Raw genomic sequence first — 20,839 nt, 5'->3', positions numbered from 1 at the left:
ATAGCCACTCCTATGCCTATAATTAACCTTATGATTGTGAGCCAAATACCCTAACAAACTAGTCACGTGCCACGCAGAATATAAAATAAAACCCAAATGTAGTGATGTAGAAAGCCACAACAATGCAATTAATTGTAGATTAAATATTCACCCCAGACACATGTTAGGCATCCATAATCTTGAATTATTAGACATCTCCGTCTGTTTGGCAGAATTTTAGTTTGCTGGCTGACTGCTAATTCCCATTAGTAATCTTATTCTGTGTTTGGTATCCTTTGTTTATATCTTTTCTGTATTAAGTTTGGTGTGTCCCTAAGTATTTTCGCTATTGCTTATATTTTACCTATTACTAAGGTGGTGAGCTTGCAGAATCATTAATATGCTGGACTAAATGCTTCACAGTAATTTGTCCATCTTTACATTCTGAGTTCAAATTCCACCGAGGTCGACTTTGCCTTTCATCCTTTTGGGGTCGATAAAATAAGTACCAGTCATGTACTGGGTTGATATAATTGACTTGCTCCCTCCCTGACATTTCAGGCCTTGTGTTTATAGTAGAAAGGATTATTTTTCCTTGTTCTTTATTTCTGAATATGTCTTTGCTAAGTGTGACTACTACTGAATGTTGGTAAGTTTCTAGCAAGTGGAACATGCAATATAAGTTTGAGTTACCAATTGTGCCATTCTGCTTCAGTTGTTCTTTGTATTTGCAATAACTTAAAGAGGAATGATGAACTGCCAATGCCATTGACATACTTCATAATATAAATAATAATGATAATAATAATAAGAAGAAGATGAATGCAGTACCAGGCAGTGGCTCTCATGGCCTCTAATCTTAACTGTTTTGTCTTGGTGTAAAAGATGGGCTACAGCTAATATTCTGTTCAGTACCACAGATTTGCTTGACAATTGTTTGACCTTAACTAGTTGAGCATGTCCCTTAGTGGGTGATGATATGTGTGTCTCTCTGATCGCAAGCAGGAGAAGTGGGGGAGCATCATAGCCATGTGTAGAGAGGGATTCTTTTGGATCTGTATAATTCACCTCTGGAAACATGGTGTTTTATTTATCATCCTTAAATGAATCTTATTCAAGGCTCTTTAAGCAGGATGGGCTACTCAACCCAAAGAAAATTCTAACTGGACCCACCTGCAAGATCATGTGCTGTTTACCTTGATATGAGATAACCATGTAGCCACATAAGGTTGTGATGCATGTGCCTGGTGTGCCCTTATCAGACGGGTAGTCATGATGGGTATATTGGGCTTTGTATATTTGTACCCTGTATCACTTTGATGGTATGAATTGCTTTTTCACTCAATAATAATAATAATCATCATCATTGTTATCTGCTGCAACCATTGCCTGTAGTTTAATATCTACTTTTCCATGCTTTCATGAATCAAACAGCTTACTGAGGCAAATTTTCTATGGCTTGATGCCCTTTTTGTTGTCAACCTTCACCTGTTGATGCCCTTGTCGTCAACCTTCACCTGTTTCCAAGTTAGATAATATTCCCCCATGGCCAGATATGTTTTCGCAGAAGAGTGGAAATGAATGATGCTGCTTGTATAACAGTGACACTCATTTACAGCTACCATGCAACGTCAAGACAAGAAAATACAAACATACACACATTCACACACACATACATATGATATAGGCTTCTTTTAGTTACTGTCTACTAAACCCATTCACAAGGCTTTGGTTGTCCCAGGGCTATAGTAGAAGACACTTGTCCAGGGTGCCATGCTGTGGAACTGAACCCAAAACCATGTGGTCAGGAAACAGTTCTTGACTACACAGCCAATAACCTACAAAGTCTTGTGTAATACTTTACTTTTTTTTTTCCTTTTGTATCTGCCAAATGCTTAGCAACTAATGATAGTGTAAAATGTTTCCGAATTAAGCAAACATTTATATCAATGCACTTGAAAATGGATTTGTTAAAGAAATCAGATAACAGCAGTATTTTGTGAAATGCACATGAAATAAACACTGGAGATGTGTTTAGCCCCATTCAGAAACAGGTGCAGGAGTGGCTGTGTGGTAAGTAGCTTGCTTACCAACCATGTGGTTCCGAGTTCATTCCCACTGCGTGGCACCTTGGGCTAGTGTCTTCTGTTATAGCCTTGGGCCGACCAAAGCCTTGTGAGTGGATTTGGTAGATGGAAACTGAAAGAAGCCCGTCGTATATATATATATATATAAAAATGTGTGTGTATATGTTTTTGTGTCTGTGTTTGTCCCCGCACCATTACTTGACAACCGATGGTGGTGTGTTTACGTCCCCGTAACTTAGCGGTTCAGTAAAAGAGACTGATAGAATAAGTACTAGGCTTACAAAGAATAAGTCCTGGGGTTGATTTACTCGACTAAAAAGGCAGTGCTCCAGCATGGCCGCAGTCAAATGACTGAAACAAGTAAAAGAGTAAACTGTGGGAGCTACTCAGAGATATTGCAAAATTTTCTGAATCCATTATAATGTTGGAAAACCCTTCTGTATGATCAGCCGATATTTCAAAGTCACAGACATTTTGCCCCTTCGGCAAAAAGCAAACATGGAATAATCCCAGAAATAATAAGAAGACCTTGAATCATGGCATAACATTACTTTACCTGGGTATATTTTAACCCTTTAGCATTCAAATTGCTCTGCTTTCAAGTAATCATTTATTGTCTTGTAGCGTTGAGATTTTGATTATGTGATGTTTTATTTTCAGCATGACATTGTAGGGTAAGTGTGAGAGGCTGGATTTGGTTGAATTCAATATAAAACCAGTAGAATATTTGGGTTGGATATGGCCAGTTTAAATTCTAAAGGATTAAGGAAGAATGGAAATGTGGTTGCTGAGATGAATTTTATGGATGAGTTCACATAATTTATTGGCATGGTAAGTTAATCCAAAGCTAGTCTAACAGTATTGCATTGGTAGTTATATTTGTAGTAGAATGATGCTGCAAGAAACAGATATAGTGGCGAGCTGGCAGAAACGTTAGCACGCCGGGTGAAATGCTTAGTGGTATTTCGTCTGCTGTTCGTTGCGTTCTGAGTTCAAATTCCGCCGAGGTCGACTTTGCCTTTCATCCTTTCAGGGTCGATAAATTAAGTACCAGTTACGCACTGGGGTCGATGTAGTCGACGTAATCCGTTTGTCTGTCCTTGTTTGTCCCCTCTGTGTTTAGTCCCTTGTGGGTAGTAAAGAAATAGGTATTTCGTCTGCTGTTACATTCTGAGTTCAAATTCCGCCGAGGTTGACTTTGCCTTTCATCTTTTCGGGGTCGATAAATTAAGTACCAATTACGCACTGGGGATGATATAATCGACTTAATCCCTTTGTCTGTCCTTGTTTGTTCCCTCTATGTTTAGTCCCTTGTGGGTAGTAAAGAAATAGGTAGTTCGTCTGCTGTTACGTTCTGAGTTCAAATTCCGCCGAGGTCGACTTTGCCTTTCATCTTTTCAGGGTCGATAAATTAAGTACCAGTTACACACTGGGGTTGATATAATCTACTTAATCCCTTTGTCTGTCTTTGTTTGTTCTATCTATGTTTAGCTCCTTATGGGTAGTAAAGAAATAGGTATTTCGTCTGTTGTTACATTCTGAGTTCAAATTCCGCCGAGGTCGACTTTGCCTTTCATCTTTTCGGGGTCGATAAATTAAGTACCAGTTACACACTGGGGTCGATATAATCGACTTAATCCCTTTTTCTATCCTTGTTTGTCCCCTCCATGTTTAGCCCCTTGTGGACAATATAGAAATAAGAAACAGATATAGTATTCATTAGTATAAAAGTACTTAAGGATAGGTTTAGATAATCCCGTATATTTCCTCTGTTGACAGTCTGTTCATATTTGGTGTTGCACTCACAATGCACACACATTGTACTTCAAGTAGAACAGATATTCCAGTTTAATTGCTTCAGTTCTCTTCAGTATTGGGGTCAATGTGGAGGCGCAATGGCCCAGTGGTTAGGGCAGCGGACTCGCAGTCGGAGGATCGCGGTTTCGATTCCCAGACCGGGCGTTATGAGTGTTTATTGAGCGAAAACACCTAAAGCTCCACGAGGCTCCGGCAGGGGATGGTGGTGATCCCTGCTGTACTCTTTCACCACAACTCTCTCTCTCTCTCTTACTTCCTGTTTCTGTTGTACCTGTATTTCAAAGGGCCGGCCTTGTCACTCTCTGTGTCACGCTGAATATCCCCGAGAACTACGTTAAGGGTACACGTGTCTGTGGAGTGCTCAGCCACTTACACGTTAATTTCACGAGCAGGCTGTTCCGTTGATCGGATCAACCGGAACCCTCGTCGTCGGAACCAACGGAGTGCTTCCATTGGGGTCAATTTATTTGAAGTGGTGCCCCAGCATAGCCACAGTCCAATGACTTCAACAAGCAGATATCTACACTCAGTATAATTTTCCTTGTGTAATTCTATATTATCACAATTCCCGCTTTATGTCAGTGTCTTGTCTTTCTATTATCATTCTGTTATTATCCATACTGTAATAATTTCTTCATATATTTCACATGAAACATTAGAAGATGTAAGAACTGGATATTTCAATATTTGCAGAATATTGAGTAGTCTTAGAACCAGAAAAAAAGAAAATTTGTAAAAATTCATGTTCACAGTTTTCTGTGTGTTTGTTTGTTTGTTTTTCGTTACATTGTTATCTTCTCAACCACTTTGTGATTTCAGAATAATATAACTGTGAACTATAGGAGAAATCCTCACGAGTAATTGTATTGGTTGTATTGTATGGCTTACAACAAATGTTGGTCACGTGGTGGGCAGGGGGCGGGGGCACTGGTTTTATTACTGTTATTTCCAGCTAGTGTTTGTTGCACTCTTAACTCATCCATAAGTTGATTTCCTAGTTTTTTTTTTTTTTTTTTTTTTTTTTTTAGTCTTTGTTGGTTGGACCGGCAGACCAATGGAGAAATTTGATTCATCACCATTAATATTGATTGAGAGTTGATGAGTTGGAAATCTAAAATCAATAGGATAGACTCAGAGGCAGAATGCATTTACAAATTTTTAATCGTATGCGTGCAAAGAAAAAGCACAAAAATTCAATTCTCAGTGCATCTTGTATTATTTTATTTTGTTTTATATATATATATATCACCGTGATCACCATGACCGACCAGGCTATCAGATGTTGCTACACATCGCTGGCCACAATGCACTTCACATTGTTTTAGCCTTCAAATGACGCTACCCTGCTGGCTAAGCGAGCAGGCCAACAGAAGAAAGAGTGAGAGAAAGGTGTGGCAAAAGAGTACAGCAGGGATCGCCACCCCTCCCTGCCGGAGTCGCATGGAGCTTGAGGTGTTTTCGCTCAATAAACACTCACAACATCCGGTCTGGGAATTGAAACTGCAATCCTACAACCGTGAGTCCGCTGCCCAAACCACTGTGCCATTGCGCCTCCACATATATATATATATATATTGTGTCACAGTCTAGGAATAATAGCAATTGTTGGTTACAGGTATTCAACAGGCTAGTCTCTGGTGTATTGCATTTTTATCAACAAGAATGACAAGCCAGTTTGTGTAACTGAGCGAAGAAGAAATATTTGTTGTATTTATTTATATTTGTCTTCACAATGACTTTCATATCCTTTATTGATCTGCATCTGGAAGACAAGGGACATCCTTTATTGATATGCATCAGGAAGACATGGACAAAGTTTTTGAAAGCTGATCTGAAAATGCTGAACCTTTACAAAAGAGATGACAGAGGACCAAGCTATGTGGTGCAATTGCTGAACTTGAAAAGACCTGCCCACCACAACAGAATTGGGATCCTAAAACCAAGGTTCCACTTAAAAGGCACTTGTGATGGTGCCATATAAAAAGGTTCCAGTATACTCCTAATGAAGCAGTTGGCATTAGGAAGGGCATCTACCCGTAGAAACCAAGCCAAAACAGATTACGGTACCTGGTGTGGGCCCCTGGCCTTATCAGTTTCTGCCAAGCCGCCCAACCCATGCCAGCATGGAAAACAGACATTAAGTGGCGGCAGTGGCAGCAGTGGTGCTGGTGGTGGTGTTGGTGGTCTGATATATATATATGTATGTGTGTTTGTAATGGGCTCTCCCATTAATTTTGACATATTCTGACCTAACAGAACTTTTTCTTCTTTTGTTTTAGTTCTGATCTCCATGTCTTTTATGGGACTTTAATCTAGCCAACAATTTAGAAAAGTCCTTAAATTGGACTAAAGAAAGGATTGTTATACAAAGCATCTGGTATGCTAGTTCAAGACTTTGTCCTTACTCTCAGTTCTTTAACCCTTTAGCATTTAGACCGGCCATATCCGGCCAAAAGTATACTGCCTGTTTTATGTTCAAACTGGCCAGATCTGGTCTTTCACACCAGCCCTACAATATCGTTTTAAAAATTAACAGCTACCTCATCAAAATCTCATAGCTACAAGATAATGTACGATTAGTTCAAGGCAATGTGCATAAAAAGAGCATTAATTTTGGCAGAATAATGCAAACACTAAAGGGTTAAGGTAATCCAAACTGCTTAATATGATGAGATTCTGTGCAGTTTCCACCTACTAAATTCCACACACAAGTTATTGATCATCCTGGGCCTATGGCAGTAGAAGAACCCTTCTGAACCCAGAAACTTTGTGGATACAATACAAACTCCCTTAACTACACAACCATTCTTGTTCCCATTTATAATTAGACTTTTGTCTACTGCCATGCTCTTTTCTGATTCTCAGATTTTTGCCTTTACTTCAAGTCACTTATAGTCACAATCTTTTGTTATTCTCATAATTTTCCCTTGCTTCAAACTATCCTGTACCTCATCACATTCTCTTTTCCTTGTTTCAGTCATGTGACTGTGGCCATGCTGGAGCACCGCCTTTAGTCGATCAAATCGACCCCAGGACTTATTCTTTGTAAGCCTAGTACTTATTTTATCGGACACTTGCCCAAGGTGCCACGCAGTGGGACTGAACCCGGAACCATGTGGTTGGTAAGCAAGCTACTTACCACACAGCCACTCCTCCGCCTATCTACATTTACACATTTTTTTTTTAAATGAAACATTTCTCATAACGGTATCAGTTGGGGGTCTTTTGTATTTCGTACATATTAAATATATATTGGTGAGACTGTAGACATGAATATTTGCGTGTGTTCATACAACATATTTATAAAATATGATGCAAGGACATTTGGTTTTTTATTGTTTTTTGGGGGTTTTTTTTGTTAATGCTAATATTTCTGAAAAGCCTTCAACTCTAATTGGCCTTGATTTCAGCACACACTTTTTCGTTATTGTTCTAATGCATGCTTTCATTTTTGCATTGATTGAACATTCTTTGTTCCTGTTATCCAATTTCTGACTCAATTTTAAATCAACTTCATGTTGATTGGGTTTTTGCCTTGGGTTTTTTTGTTTTTTTTTACATACCATTTTTTTTCTTCTTTTTTACCCTAATAACCAAAAAGTTGCTGGCTGTAGTTATTTACCCACCTAACTCTCTCCATGGTTATTTATATTCGTGTTTGTGTGTGAATTGAACTAGATTGTTTTTTCCTTCAACTTTTGCATGTCACACTTGTTTCCAATAATCCTCTGACAGAATGTGATTTCATATGAGATCATCCACCAAGCCTACGAATTCGTTTTCAATATATGTAACATTGTTTGCGATTTCTATAAGCCTTCCTATCATCTTTCACTGGCCCAAGTTTCATTACCATTCACATCAAATACAATCTGGATATTTTATATGCAAAGAAAATCCCTTTAATCTCTTCACAAGTAAAAAAAAAATTGTCTGGATTTTTTTTTTTTTTTTCTTTTTCTTTCAACTAGGAATGACTCCAATCATTGTGCTTTAATTAGTCTTTCCTGTTATATGCATTGACGATCCTGGATAATGCAATAAAATAAATAAATAAATGGAATCTATTTTTGTTTTTTTCTTAATTTTTTTTTTTATTTTACAACTTTCAGAGTCTCATCAGATGAAGACATAATTTATGGATAATAGTTACATTTGCTTGCATATGTTACACTTGTATTTTTAATTTTCTCTCAGCATATTAACAATATGATTGTTGCCTTTGAGTTCATATTGATTTCTTTAGATCAATATTGATTTGTTCTGACTAGGCACAAGGCCAATTTTTTATAAAAGAAGAACAGAGTCAATTAGATTGTCTTCAGTATATTTCTGGTACTTAGTGTGTTGACCTCACAGAAACAAAAGACTTCTATAAATCAATATTGTTTATAATACTAGTGTGTGTGTGTGTATGTGTGAATTTATTTTTTGATATCTGTCTGAACCTGTATATCTCTAATTCCCTTGCTCTCCCCCTCACTTTGTATCTGTCTTTGTATGTATGTATGTCCATCTGAGACTCTTCCCATCCGGTTATGTAAGCTTTATAATACTTGTCACAACACACCTACAGATGAGTAATAATGGTGTTGGCAATGCTCACCTCCCACCACTGTTATCATCATCGCTACCACCACCACCACCACCATCAACGTTGTCATCGTTATCATCACTATCGTCATCACTACCACCACCATCATTGTCATCATCGTCATCATCATCATTACTATCCTCATCATCACCACCACCACCACCATCATCATCATCATCACTATTGTCATCACCATCACAACCACCACCGCTGTTGTCGTCATCATCATCATCATTATTACTATCCTCATCATCATCACCACCACCACCACCACCATCATCATCATCACTATTGTCATCACCATCACTACCACCACCATCATTGTCATCACCATCATCATTATCATCATCATTACTATCCTCATCACCACCACCATCATCATCATCACTATTGTCATCACCATCACAACCACCACCGCTGATGTCGTCATCATCATCATCATTACTATCCTCACCACCACCACCACCACCATCATTCATCATCATCACTATTGTCATCACCATCACAACCACCACCGCTGTTGTCATCATCATCGTCGTCATCATCATCAGCAGCATCCCGATAATGGCCTCTTTGTGTTTAATTTCACCATATTTTCACTACATCCTTAGCCTTTCAAAATCAATATCAAAGAAACTAAATTTTTTTTTTTTATCTTCCTTCTTGGAATAGATAGTACTCCAAAATATAACCTCAGCTTCAAATAACTCACCCACTTTTAATCATAAATCACCTAAATTCCTGTTATTGTTGCTGCTGTTGTGTTTTTATTTTTATGCATTTATCTATTTATTTATTCATTTGATACTGGTTTTTGTATCTGATTTTCATTTCTTTTCTTTTTTTTCTCCTCTCAGAAATGGAGTAATTGGATGGTTCTGCTAATGTTCATATTTGCATATGTCTTTATTCATATTTTTTTTTGTTTTTTTTTTTCCTGAGGCACAAGACTGATTTTTGTAATGGGAAGGAACGAAATCTTGTCGATACTTATTCTATAAACTATGGCAGAGCTTGAATTTAGAACTGAGTGGAATGAAATATAAAATATTTTAATTTCCTTTTTTATTTTCTTTCAATTTTTTTCTTCTTCTGTTTTATAAAGTCAATCAGGAGAATTGGAAGATAATGATATGACTTTTGTAGGGTCTCTTAGGTTGTGTGTGTATGCTATTCAGTTATAAATGTCTTCTGGTGAATGTCTACAGGAAAAAGTGTAGGTAGATAAAGAATTCAAGAAGGATTGTATGAACTAGCATCTAGTGTAGGATCTTAGAGGTGAGTCACAGTGGGTGGGGGGTATGAGAGAGAGGGAGACAGGTGTGCCTGGCGGAACTGACTGACGGAAAAAAACAGAATGCAGACAGTTCAGAAGAGAAGAAACTATTGAGTAGTAGTAGTAGTAGTAGTAGTAGTAGTAGTAGTAGAGGTGGTGGCAGTAGTAGTAGTAGTAGAGACGGTGGCAGTAGTAGTAGTAGTAGTAGTAGAGGTGGTGGCAGTAGTAGTAGTAGTAGAAAGAAAGAAAAGAAATAGCATTTTTGTAAGCCAATGGGGCAAAGCGTATTAATGAATGAATCTTTGCCGATCAGCTTGTTGGCTTTCTTTTTTCTTTTAGATATGTTCGAGTATTTTTGCGTGCATAGCATTGCACTGCCCCAGATCTTGAATCTAGGCATCAACCATGTTAATCTCACCTGTCTAGAATGGCCTCCTAAGGTTTTAAGTACAGTCCTCCTCCTTCTCCTCCAATGCCTAAGTTATTGTAAAAAGAACAGATATAGAAGCACTACTCCACCCAATGTATGAATCACAGTTGAGCTTTGTGGAAAGTCAGCAGCCGATCAGGGTTGAAATACTTTTCGTTTTGAAATTCGACATTTTAATAGTGAAAGACAAATTGGACTAAATAGAACAGGAGGATACACATGGGATGGAGAGTCCCTAAAGAGGTCACAAGATGTGTGACAAAAGATTTCAGCCAAAGGACACTAAAATAAGAACAATGATAAAGCTGAAATGAAGAACGTGTATATCATCATCATCCTCATCATCATTTAATGTCCGCTTTGCATGCTAGCATGAGGACACACACACACACACATATATATATACGATGAGCTTCTTTCAGTTTCCATCTAGCAAATCCACTCACAAGGCTTTGGTCGGCCCAAGCTATTGTAGAAGACACTTGCCCAATGTGCTATGCAGTGGGACTGAACCCGAAACCATGTAGCTGAATAGCAAGATTCTTACCACACAGCCCTGCTGGAGCCTTTTTTTTTTTTTCTTTGCTAGGTTTGGTAGAAGGAGCAATGCCCATGGCTGTTCTGTAAAATGTTAGTGATACAACCACAAACATCCTAAATCATATCCAAAAAAGACCATTTCACTGATTGACACTAACTCACACACCAACATGATATTTTTTTTAATTGGTTTTTATTATTTCAAATTAATGAACTTTACCATCTTGTTTTTTTTTTTTCTTTTTCTTTTAAAATTCTAGGTGGCCTGCAATGGTTGAAATAGATCCTGATTACACATCATACTTTGAATTTGAAGAAGAAGATAGTATGTATCCTGTAAGTACTTCAAAATAAATCCTTAACTGTACATGAAATAGAAATGAGAAATTGTAATATTATTGCCTTTTAAAAACAGTGAAGTTTCTAAAGCTGAGTTAAACTGGGTCAAAACTGGATCATAATCTTCATTTGCTGAGAGTTTTTCTCTACTCTGGTGCTGGTCTCTTTGAGAACTGCATCCTCCAAGGTGACGTCAAGCCTCTGAAGATCTTCCCTAATCACATCCAGCTATCTTGTGCAGGGCCTACCATGAGGTCTGTTCCAGCCTGCAGCTTATGTGTCAAATGAGAGCTAAAACTGAGTCAGACTGAATCAAAACTTATTTACTGAGAGTTTTTCTCTACTCTGATGCTGGTCTTTTTGATAAATTGTCACGTCAAACCAGGAAGGTTGTTGTCGATTTTTAAAAAATAATATATTACCTTTTTAAAACTGGTGTCCCATCCAGCTGGGGTGGGGGGACATATATGCCATAGAAACCGGGAAACCAGGCCCATGAGCCTGGCTAGGCTTGAAAAAGGGCGCATAAGTAAATAAAATAAATTGTCTTTAACAGCTTTATGGAATCTGTCTATTCACCACCATTCTTCAACCAAGATAGCCCTTGTTTGTAAAATCCACCGTGTTCACTGTTTGCTTCACTTCATGCCAACCTTTTTATCCTCCTCACTTTAAAAACATGTAAATGACAACAACAACAACAACAACATGTCTATTCTGTATGTTAGATGTATGAAGGAAAGGACAAAGAAGCTTCAAAGCATGTCCAAAGCATGTCAGTTGTGTCGTTCATTCATCCAATGTAAAAGCAGTTATAGTAGCGGTTGTATAGAGTAGTGGGACTAGTTTTAAGACACAGGAAACCATACTCAACCATGACTATGAAAAACAGACCGTGGTGCACATTCAGCAAGTTAACAACTGTCGATATGAGTTTTATGCAGCTAACCATTACAAACAAAGAAAATTTTCTCAGCAGGATTGATAAAAACTATCTGAAAGAAACTTTTAGAAAATGTCATTAAAAGCATTCAATATCAAGCCTAACCTATGAGAACAAACTGTTTAAGACCAAATGAATGTCCATTCATAAAGGCTGAATGAAAATGGAGGAAATGCAACACAGCAATATTTTTAGAGTATCTTAACACTTTGCGGGGAAATAAACAAGACAAATGAATTGCTTAGCATGTCTTAAGAGAGTGTTAAATCTGTAATTTCTGTTAAGGACACATCATCATCGTTTAACGTCCGCTTTCCATGCTAGCATGAGTTGGACGATTTTGACTGAGGGTTGGCGAACCAGATGGCTGCACCAGGCTCCAATCTTGATCTGGCAGAGTTTCTACAGCTGGATGCCCTTCCTAATGCCAACCACTCTGAGAGTGTAGTGGGTGCTTTTTACATGGTTATTTTTATGCTGTAGTAGTTATTTGAATGCAACACATATGTTTGGATATTACATACAAGGCATAAAGTATTCAATACATGTGGTGATTTAACCCTTTCATTACTGAATTTATTTTGAGATGCTCAGTGTTTCTTCCAATTATTTTAAATATAACAAAGAATTAAGTAAAATAACATCGTTATCATTAAGCTAGAGTTAGGGACATAAATTGTGACTAAGGTTTGGTGGAAGGTTTTAATTCAGAACTTTTGAAAACCAGACATTTGTAACTAAAGAGCCAGAGCCAGTTTCAGCCGGGTTGGTAACGAAAGGGTTAATCAATGGTGCCAATGAAGTCAGTTATGATATTGGTTTTAAACTTTGGCACAAGGCCAGCAATTTTGGGGGAGGAGATAAGTCGATTGCATTGACCACAGTACTGAACTGGTATTTATTTTATTGCAGTCATGGTCAATGCAAGTGTCGTATAGCTGGCACCTGTTCCGATAACACATACAAAGCATCCTATTTCTTTACTACCCACAAGGGGCTAAACACAGAGAGGACAGACAAACGGATTAACTCGATTATATCAACCCCAGTGCGTAACTGGTACTTAATTTATCGACCCCGAAAGGATGAACGGCAAAGTCGACCTCGGCGGTATTTGAACTCAGAACATAACGGGAGACGAAATACGGCTACGCATTTCGCCCGGCGTGCTAACGATTCTGCCAGCTCGCCGCCTTTATACATACAAAGCATCCTTCAAATCTTGGGCCTCACAGAAGCAGACAAGCGACTGAGAACTCTGACAAGACTCGTCAAGCCAAGTGAGATCATAGTCATGGCACATAAAAAGCACCCACTACACTCTTGGAGTGGTTGGCATTAGGAAGGGCATCCAACTGTAGGAACCATGCCAAATCAGATTGGAACCTAGTGCAGCTCCCCAGCTTACCAGTTTTCAGTAAAACTCCCCAACCCATGCCAGCAAGGAAAATGGACGTTAAATTATGATAATCATGATGACCCTGAAAGGATAAAAGGCAAAATCAAGCTTGACCAAATTTAAACTCAGGACATGAAGACAGACAAAATGCCGATAAGCATTTTGCTCAGCATGCTAATGATTCCAGCCAGCTTGCTGCCTTAACGAAGCCAGTAACGATATTATTTCTATATATTATTGTGATGTAGGTAGTAGTAGGAGCACTCCGTCGGTTACGACGACGAGGGTCCCAGCTGATACGATCAACAGAACTGCTTGCTTGTGAAATTAACGTGCAAGTGGCTGAGCATTCCACAGACACATGTACCCTTAATGTAGTTCGCAAGGAGATTCAGCGTGACACAGAGTGTGACAAGGCTGGCTGTTTTTGAAATACAGGTACTACTCATTTTTGCCAGCTGAGTGAACTGGAGCAATGTGAAATAAAGTGTCTTGCTCAAGGACTCAACGCGTCGCCGGGAATCGAACTCACAACCTTACGATCATGAGCCGAACGCCCTAACCAATGAGCCATGTGCCCTCACTCATTGTGATGTAGTGTTATTTCAAGTAACAATTGTTTTACATAGGTTCATTTGTTGCATTAGCATATATGAAGCCTGTCTTATCTAAAAGTTTGAATGGAGTAACACCAATGCATCATACTTCAGTGTGTATATGTGTGTGGATAGAGTGTATGATAGATTTAATGAGACATTTAGTCATAATTAGTCTATTGTCATATTCGTTACAATAAAAGCCAAAGGGTCAAGCACAGTAACATAAGAATTGGCAATTGTGGTGTGAAGGAATTTTTGTCTCTTATGTATTTGGTGTTTCATTATGCTTTGTATAACATATTTATCAGGTGTGAATTTCTAAGTTAGATTTAAGCCATACCTGTGTATGTGCGTGTGTGTGTGTGTGTGTGTGTGTAAGTATGGAGATGCAAACAGGAAAAGTAGAACTCATAATATATGTATAGGTGTAGGAGTGGCTACATGGTAAGTAGCTTGCTTACGAACCATATGGTTCCGGGTTCAGTCCCATTGCGTGGCACCTTGGGCAAGTGTCTTCTACTATAGCCTCAGGCCGACCAAAACCTTGTGAGCGGATTTGGTAGACAGAAACTGAAAGAAGCCCATATATATGTGTGTGTGTGTGTATATATATATATATACATACATACATACATACATACATACATACATACATACATACATACATACATACATACATACATATATGTATGTATATATATATGTATGATGTATGTATGTATATATCTGTGTGTGTGTCTTTGTTTCTGTGATTGTCCCCCTGCCATTGCTTGACGACCAACCAATGCTGGTGTGTTTATGTCCCTGTAACTTAGCAGTTCAGCAAAAGAGTCTGACAGAATAAGTACTAGGCTGGGATTGATTTTTTTGGACTAAAACCCTTCAAGGCAGTGCTCCAGCATGGCCACAGTCAAATGACTGAAACAAGAAAAAGAATAAAGGAATACACACACACACACATATTGTAATGTATGTCTTTAGACCATATATCTTATATCAAATTAAAGTCAATATTTCCCTACTTGATAAATATGAGTGTTGTCTTCATAGAAATACATAGATTTTAAAGAAGAAAGAGTCTGTCATTTGCAATCTTGTATATATTCCATACTCTGTTTAGACTGTGGCTTTTCTTTTCTTATATATTGATTTATGATAATTCAACCTCACGGTTGCTATAATACTTTCATTGTGCTACAAAGATCCACCCAAGTCACATAAAACATCTTTCATTTGAGTGCTAAACAGGGTGAAAAATAGATCATAATTAATAGGGTGGCATATTATTTCTTCCATATGAATAAATAATTTTACTAAGTGCAAATTGATTTTTTTTTTCTTTTTGTTTAAACAACATATTTTTTTATGGCATGTTATTGCAGAAAAATATTAGTGTTGCTAGCTGAGAAAATTAGAAAATTGAGCAAAATCATTTGAAGAAAGCATTCTTTATTTGAGGCATGGCTACTTTGAAGTATAGATGTTTAAGTATATTTATATTTGGCATTGCAGTATTATTTCTGACAATTATTTCATTGTTTCTGTTTACATTGTACAATTATGAGAACTCTTACTGCTGCAGTAGTTAATTACAATTTATGTGTGAGCCTATATATATATATATATATATATATGTAAATATGTGGGGGGGTGTATATATGCAAGGGGTTTACAGAAAGTTCCTGGCTTCAGGTAAAAGAAAATACAGGAGGATTAGTTAATTATGATTTTATTCAAAGTATTCCCCCTCTCAGATTCACACACTTATTCAAGCAGCCATTCAGTTTTTCTAAGCCCTGTAAAAAAATTTGGAAGATTGGACCTCCAACCAGGCTTTTCACAATACCCTTAAAGCCAGGAACTTTTCAGCACCCCCTCGTGTGTGTGTGTGTGTGTGTGTGTATACACTAGTTGAATAACCTGTAGTTGCCAGGCAATTTTTACACTAGAATGTCCTATATATAAATTTTTATTTATTCCATGTCAGAGCATGCTGACAGTTAGGCCTCTTAATCAGGACATACTTATGCTATTTTTTGCCAAAACACTTCGTTGAGGATTTTTTTTTCCTTTTTAGATTATTTACATGTCTAGTCAAGCATTTCATATGACTTTATTCATTAAAACTTCAGATGTTTTTACAACTTTGGTCGTCGTAATGCTTTGCTTTGGTTTGTTGAATAAAAATTCCTCCTCCTAATGATTTTGCTTTCATTTTGTGATAGACAGTTATCATGCAGAAAATGCCAGCTTCCAAATCCTGATTTCAGGTTAGGTAAAACTGATTAAACTTTAAACCTCAATAACATTTTTCTGCAACTTTTCTGGAACAAATAAATAACAAAATTGGATTTAACAAAAAAATTATTTCCATATACCAAATTTGGAAATTTTGACGTAATTTTAAAATCTCACAATATGTGACAGCAACAGGGAAGGCCCTACAAAAGTAGAGAGACAAAGAGTTATAAGACATGACACATTTACAAATGGACACACAGGTAATCACAGGTAAAATGAAGTCACCCTCTCTCATTTACTACCTCTCCGTAAGACTAATACTTTTTGCAACCTTCTCATTTTACCTTATAATTTGGCCAATGCCTCTGTGGGGTACATTATAGATTTTCACTGGAATCCAATTAGCCTATTATTGAACTGGACATTAGTATAACATGTATGGAAAGTTTCATGAATATTGGTTTGCTTGTTTAGGCACTAAAATGATAACAGACAGACAGAAATTGCCATTTATATTTATGTATATGTACACGCACACACATACATACACACGCATGCATATGTTCAGTTGCTTCAATTTGTATAGCAGTATATCTCAATTATGGTAAATTAATACAAAATACGCTCTCACAAATAATGACATTTTTCATTACTTGTGTGTATGTGTATATATATATATATATATTATAATATAATATATTTTATAAAATTTGTATCAAAACATTCTGGAAAGATTTTATGTATATGTCTGTGTATGTGTGTATATGTATATCTGTATGTATTTATGCACATACATACACCCATGACCTGTTTCACATCCATTATATCAGGCTGGCTGTTTGAAATGGTTGGTTTTGTTATAGCAACTGTTTTTACTGCTGCATATGATCTTATGTCTAACCACTTGAACTATGAAGTATTAATGGAACCAGTTTGTGTGTCACTTAGACTGAGGTAAACATAGTTATGTGCCTTGTCTCTGTTGAGTATGACACAAATGTTAGTAAAATTTAGGTTTGTGTCCCTGTCATCAATAGTCAGTTACTGTGCCTCAAACCATGTGAACTATCTTTTATCTTTTGGTTGTTTCAGTCATTGGACTGTGGCTATGTTGGGGCTCTACCTTGAGGGATTTGGTCAAATAAATTGACCTCAGTACTTATTTTTAAGTAAGGTGCCGTGGCACATAAAAAGCACCATCCGATCGTGGCCGTTTGCCAGTCTCGCCTGGCCTCCGTGCCGGTGGCACGTAAAAAGCACCATCCGACCGTGGCCGTTTGCCAGACTTGTCTGGCACCTGTGCAGGTGGCACGTAAAAAGCACCCACTACACTCACGGAGTGGCTGGCGTTAGGAAGGGCATCCAGCCGTAGAAACATTGCCAGATCAGACTGGGCCTGGTGCAGCCTTCTGGCTTCCCAGACCCCAGTTGCACCGTCCAACCCATGCCAGCATGGAAAGCGGACCCTAAACGATGATGATGATGATGTAGTGTGCTGGGGCGTGTAAAAAAGCATCCAGCACACTCTGTAAAGTGGTTGGCATTAGGAAGGGCATCCTGTCATAGAAACAAAGCCAAGTCAGACTGGAACCTGGTGCAGGCTCTCCTGCTTCCATCTCTGGTCAAACCGTCCAACTCATGCCAGCATGGAAAATGGACATTAAATGATGATGATGTACTTGTTCTACTGGTTTCTTTTGCCAAACTGCTAAGTTACAGAGACATAAACAAAACAACACTGGTTGTCAAGCAATTGGCAGGACAAGCACAAACATCAAGCGCTAAGTGAAATTGTTGTTGTGGCCAGAGCTGGTGGTATGTAAGAGGCACCCATACACTCTGTGGAGTGGGGGGCATTATGAAGGGGCATCCAGCAATAAAAACCAAACCAAAATAGACTGGAGCCCCGGGTGGGTAGCTCTCTAGCTCATCAGTCACAGTCAAACTGCCCAACCCATGCCAACATGGAAAACAGATACTAAAAGAAGAAGAAGAAGATGATGATGATGATGATGGTGGTGATGGTGGTGGTGGTGGTGGTGGTGGTGGTGGTGATGATTATTATTATTATTATTATTATTATTATTATTATTATTATTATTTATTCATTTATTTTACAGCATATCATTAACCAAATGTTTATTTGTTCATATATTATCACTCCTTATTTGTTGAAAACAATTGATAAAGAAAATAAATTTTTGTGTCCCAAGAGCATTTTTTGAGTTTGAAACAGCAATCGTACAGTTGTAATATTTCACTTGCATGATTTAAAAAGTGAACCGTTTTATATCTGAATGCTAGGCTTCCTCTAGCTAGTTGCACTTAAAAACAATCCTTTTGCTCTTCATGTGAGATTTTGTTAGAGTCTCCACTTACATAATTCTTTTTATCTGATGAAATTTTAGAAAGCATAAATTATTATATTTTTTATTTCATCTGAACTTCAGCTTACTGGTAAAGACGGTTAATTTAGTTTTAATGCTTTCTTCTTTTTGCAAAATTTATTGTTTTATTTATTTATTATTATTATTATTATTATTATTATTATTATTACTCTCTCTTTTACTCTTTTACTTGTTTCAGTCATTTGACTGCGGCCATGCTGGAGCACCGCCTTTATTTGAGCAAATCAACCCCGGGACTTATTCTTTGTAAGCCCAGTACTTATTCTATCGGTCTCTTTTGCCGAACCACTAAGTGACGGGGACGTAAACACAGCAGCTAGGGAGACAAACACAAACACATACACACAAACACAAACACACACACACATATATATATATATATATACATATATACGACAGGTTTCTTTCAGTTTCCGTCTACCAAATCCACTCACAAGGCATTGGTCGGCCCGGGACTATAGCAGAAGACACTTGCCCAAGATGCCACGCAGTGGGACTGAACCCGGAACCATGTGGTTCGTTAGCAAGCTACTTACCACACAGCCACTCCTATTATTATTATTATTATTATTATTATTATTATTATTATTATTATTATTATTATTATTATTACTATTACTATTATTATTATTATTATTATTATTATTATTATTATTTTGTTTCCTTATAATTTCAGTTTACACTTGTTATGAATAACATAACCATGCAATATGATATAATACGTGTAAACTGTAAAAACTAATTCGACTATATTGATCGTTTTGTTTTAACTACATGTAAAGCCTGTTTCTGTAAACAAAAGGAACGGTCAGTAGAGTTGACTTAGGATTATGACCAATGTTTATTTAACCACCCCCACCCCCACCCCTACCCCACCCCCACCCCTACCCCCACCCCCACCCCAGTATATATATATACAGACAGAGAGAGAGTCATTGTAAAACATTTTATATTACAAAATAATCGATCCAGTGTTCTGTCATTTCTGCTCACATTTCAAACTATTCAAATATATTGATGGAATATGTGAATATGTGATCATTCTTTGCAGTAATGTAGTCAATAATCAAAAAGTGGCAGGTGTAGGTGTGGCTGTGTGCATGAGAAGCTTACTTCCCAACTACATGGTTCCAGGTTCAGTCCTACTGCGTGGCACCCTGGGCAAGTGTCTTCTATAGCCCCTGGCTGACCAAAGCTTTGTGAGTGGATTATGTAGACAGAAACTGAAAACAATACCTGCTTGTGCGTGTGTGTGTGTGTGTATTTATGTTTGCGTTTATATTCAGTTACAACAAAAACAATTTTGCATTAATCTGATGGGTTACTCTATACTTTTGTAGAGTACAAGTTTATTATTGCAAGCAATAATAAATCTCTGAACGAGGTATAAACAGTAACTGCATGACAATGTGAGGGATATTTGCCATCTGAATATGGCTTACCACTAAGGGTGGGTGTTACTGTAGCTTGTAGCCCCAGGAGAACATCGTCTCCAGCTGGCTTTAGGCACACTTTCTGTGCCCTAAGGTATGAAAGTGTGCCTAAAGCCAGCTGGAGACGATGTTCTCCTGGGGCTACAAGCTACAGTAACACCCACCCTTAGTGGTTAGCCATATTGAGATGGCAAATATCCCTCACAAATTTATTATTCTTATACAAGAATGTTGTTGACAGTGACTTCAAAGTTTCAGACTGCCCGACAATGGCTTAACTGACCGAAACTTCAACGTCATTTTCAACAACATTCTTGTATAAGGATATTAAGTATATGCGTGCGTACGTGTCTGTGTCCATGTGTGTATGTGAGTTGGTGTCTCATCTTGATATCACATGATAGTTGTTAATCAGATGTAAAACATGTCTGGCCAAGGAGAAATATTACCTTACTTGGAAACAAGTGTGGGTTCGTAACAAAAAGAGCATCCAGCCACAGAAAACTTACTTCAACAAATTCCATCCACACATGTGAGCGTGGAAAAGTAGACATTAAAATGATGATGATGTTTATGAAGTCATTAATTGATATCTGCTTGCAGACATGGCTTGTAAGTGAGTTAACAAGTTCTCTTGGCAACCACACAGTTCAGGTGTGATCTCATTGCATGTTACCTTAGGCAAATTTCTTCTGCAATAGTCTTGGTTTGACCAATATCTTATGAAGGAAATTTGATTGGAGGAAATTTGTC

At 37.7% G+C, this 20,839-nt stretch overlaps 1 protein-coding gene across 1 annotated transcript in view; it reads left to right on the top strand.

The window, feature by feature from the left end:
• LOC115224492 (homeobox protein 2-like) overlaps positions 1-20,839 on the top strand; it is a 91,899-nt gene that overhangs the window by 45,075 nt on the left and 25,985 nt on the right. The window contains exon 6 of the mRNA XM_036513392.1: positions 10,985-11,060. Within this exon, the coding sequence (XP_036369285.1) occupies positions 10,985-11,060 (76 nt within the window). The remainder of the gene's footprint in view (positions 1-10,984; positions 11,061-20,839) is intronic.

This window comes from Octopus sinensis, linkage group LG25, assembly GCF_006345805.1.
Source record: "Octopus sinensis linkage group LG25, ASM634580v1, whole genome shotgun sequence".
Classification (NCBI taxonomy): Eukaryota; Metazoa; Mollusca; class Cephalopoda; order Octopoda; family Octopodidae; genus Octopus; species Octopus sinensis.
Note: the sequence above shows the minus strand (reverse complement) of the source record. Positions and strands in the feature narration are given on the sequence as shown.